This window comes from Grampus griseus (genome assembly GCF_964374135.1).
Source record: "Grampus griseus genome assembly, chromosome: 7".
NCBI classification, from domain to species: domain Eukaryota; kingdom Metazoa; phylum Chordata; class Mammalia; order Artiodactyla; family Delphinidae; genus Grampus; species Grampus griseus.
Genome location: NC_139001.1, coordinates 5940341 through 5943533, shown reverse-complemented (window position 1 = coordinate 5943533; position 3193 = coordinate 5940341). Strand labels below are relative to the sequence as shown.

General features: G+C 56.6%; 1 protein-coding gene across 1 annotated transcript; it reads right to left on the bottom strand.

Moving 5' to 3' along the window:
- Positions 1-881: 881 nt before the first annotated feature.
- ARL4C (ARF like GTPase 4C) lies at positions 882-2605 on the bottom strand (the record flags this gene model as incomplete). Its single annotated transcript, XM_082658894.1, has 1 exon — positions 882-2605. One exon carries the CDS (start codon positions 2603-2605, stop codon positions 2027-2029), a length of 579 nt encoding a protein of 192 aa, XP_082515020.1. The 3' UTR covers positions 882-2026.
- Between the last annotated feature and the right edge of the window lie 588 nt (positions 2606-3193).

Below are 3193 nucleotides of genomic sequence, written 5' to 3'. Positions count from 1 at the left end.
ACACGGACAAAAGAGAAAAGGAAGATGGCCTGCTAGGTTTCTTCTTTTAAAATATTTCATAGGAGAATTGGGTTTCAAGCAGGAAGCCGGGACTTCTACCTCTGGTTCTTAAATTAACTTTCTGAGTGCAGTGGAAAATAGGCATGGATTTATAACTTGAATACCTCACATGCTCACACACATGATCATCCTCAATTTCTAAAGGCCTCCTTCGCAAAGAAATTTATCATAGTGGGGGGAAAAACATAATTCCACCTGTAAACACGGATTCAAAGAGGAAATCAAAATCACACAGGAAGCGTTAAGTTTCCTGTTTGATACTGTGTTTCAGGGTAAATGACAGCTTCTGCACACCAAGACCCAGTCCTGATTATAAAGGATTTTTTAAATTACATTATTAAAAATAGGTATGTCTTCTTCTTTCACTTTATCTGTTTCCAAAGCCTCTTTCAAGTAAACGTGAGGAGCCTGAGGACAGGTGACCATTACGTCACAGGCTTTCCTTTATCTCAAGCACTCACTGTGTCTGCATTTGCTCTGCAACCAGTTTCCACAAGAAGGAATTAGGAAGGCCCTCCTTGTGCTTTTCCCTCGCCTTTAAATCCATGCCATGAGGTCGGCTTTTGCAACAAGGTGGGCTTTTATTTGTTGGTGCATGACATCAAATACTCTAGCGAGACATTTGTAATGAAAATACTGAAACCAGATAGGCCACAATGAACCAATTAGAAATCTGAACATGTCACCACTTGCAGTGTAAAGGGATCTAAAAGGGCAAAGCAAAGTCTTTTTTTCCTAAACTGAGTTATTTCTAAGGTGAGTATTCATTCGTAGCAGATTTAAAAAAAAAAAAAAAGATGTCTGAAAACCATAACCCATCATCAAGCGGTTAGGATGACAAGAGACACCCCTTGCCAAAACCCGCCTGTCATTCAGCACACATCTGCAGCTGGTGTGCTCACACAGGCCAAACAGTAGGCTAAGAGAATTTAAGATTCCACACATATGGGGCTAGAAATGTATGCCGATTACACAGTGCAGAGGGAGGTCCCTGCATCTACACACACACCGCATCCAGCATTGATGTCGAGAGCCTTACCCTTTAAACACCTTTAACTATTCTGCAAACAGAAAATGCATCATTGGCCACCACCTCCAACAGTTTTTTGTTTTTGTTTTGTTTTTTTCTAATTTTTTTTTTTATTGGTCTCTTTGTGTGATAATGACCTACACATGGACAGAGTCCAAACCATCTGGAAGATGTCTGATTCCAGGCTGAAAAGCAGTTCTCAACATAACTGGTCTTCTGAAGCTACCACAAAGCACCAGGAAAGGGGCATTCTTCGCGGGCATTCCCCAGAGGAGGCCAGCGCAGCGCCCCGTGCCTTCCGGCTGCCCTACTGTTCCAGGCAGTCCTCTGATGGCCCAAACCAGCACCTCGTTTGGGCCCAGGGCAGGACAGATGAATCTTCACAGGGGCCTGCCCTGTGACATAAAATTGTCCAGCTTTCACAGCTCAAGGAGAGGCTGTCCCCCCCAGCACCTCCCACTGCCACCATGCCCCCAGACGGGTACTCCCGGGGTTCTGGGAACCGCATACCTCAGGAAATTCACAGGTGCGATCCCCAGTGAGGGCAGGGAAGCCTGAACTTCTGGCCCTGATGGAGTAGGAAGAAATCGCTTTTGTCTCTGACATCTGAGCCTTCCAACCTGGGCCAGGAGGGCACACGGCGGGACCTGCACGTCCACTCCCCAGTGGGGCCCCCAACCCTTCAGCAGCTCTGGCGTTCAGACAAAAGGTCCCCTGAGCTAGGGGTGACGGCAGGTCGAGCTCAGGTTGGCAAGTCTGCCTACATACCCAGGTCGAGTCACTAGTCCTGCATTCCGCTTTAAAAAGTCGAAGCGTCGCTTTGGTTCGCTGTCTTTGTTCGCGGGCGCGGGTTCTCGATCGGCCATCCAGCCTTTCATTCATTCATTCCTGACTCGCTCGCTCGTCCCCCACCGACTCGGAACGCTGCCGCGCGCATTACCGCTTCTTCTTCTGCTTGAGGGACTTCCTGCGTTTCAGGATCATCTCATAGAGCTTGTCCATGCCCTCGGTGAGGCCCTCGCCGATGATGGCGCACGCCGGCTGGACGTGGTAGGTGGTGGCCGGGATGAGCTCGTGCAGCGCCAGCTGCTTCTCGATCTCGGCCACGGGCAGCGACTTGGGCAGGTCCTGCTTGTTGGCGATGACGAGCAGCGGCGTGCCCTGGTTCTCGGCGAACTTGGTCACCTTGTGCAGCTCCGTCTTGGCCTCCTCCAGCCGGTCCACGTCCACCGAGTCCACCACGTAGATGATGCCGTCCGTGCAGCGGCTGTAGGACTTCCACAGCGGCCGCAGCTTCTCCTGGCCGCCCACGTCCCAGAAGTGGCAGCTGATGCCCTTGGCCGTGCCGTTGCTCAGCTTGATCTTCTCCGTGTTGAAGCCGATGGTGGGCACCGTGTTCACGAACTCGTTGAACTTGAGCCGGTAGAGCACCGTGGTCTTGCCGGCCGAGTCCAAACCCAGCATGACGATGTGCAGGGACTGGAAGGCCGAGATGTTGGAAGAGATGTTGCCCATGGCTCCTCGCTGCGGCGCCGGCCACTGCGGCTGCGGCGGGAGGGCGCCGCCCCCCGAGCAGTTACGGGCCCGACGCGGTTGGGCGCACCTGGGCCCCGCCTGCCGCCCTCGGCCGCCGGCACCGGCCGAGCCTCGGCGTCCCCGGGGCGCACGGCTCGGCGCGCTCAGACGCCGCGGCCCCCGCGCCTGCGCCGGCCAGGCATCGCTTCTCTCGGCGGGCTTTTGTCTCCCGTGAAGCCGCCTCCGCTGCCGCGGCGCGAGATGCTCGCGCCCGGCGCCCTCCCCCGGCCCCGGCTCGCTCTGCGCCTTTTCGGGCCGCGCCCCCGCGCTCCCGCCGCTGCCCGGGCTCTCCGCGGCTGACGGCTTGGGGCTCCGGGTGCCAGGCCCTCGCCTCTGCCTGGGCGGTGCCGCCGCGGGGCTGCTCCCGCTCCCGGGGTGCGCCTCGGAGGCGCAGGCGGGGCGTGGGCTTCCCCGGCTGTTGCTGCCGGCGCGGCCGCCTCACTGTCCCCGCCGCCGCCGCCGCCAGCCTGCAGCGGCGGGAGGGCGCCCGGCTCCGCCCCTCGCGGGCCCCGCCCCGCCCCAATGGCC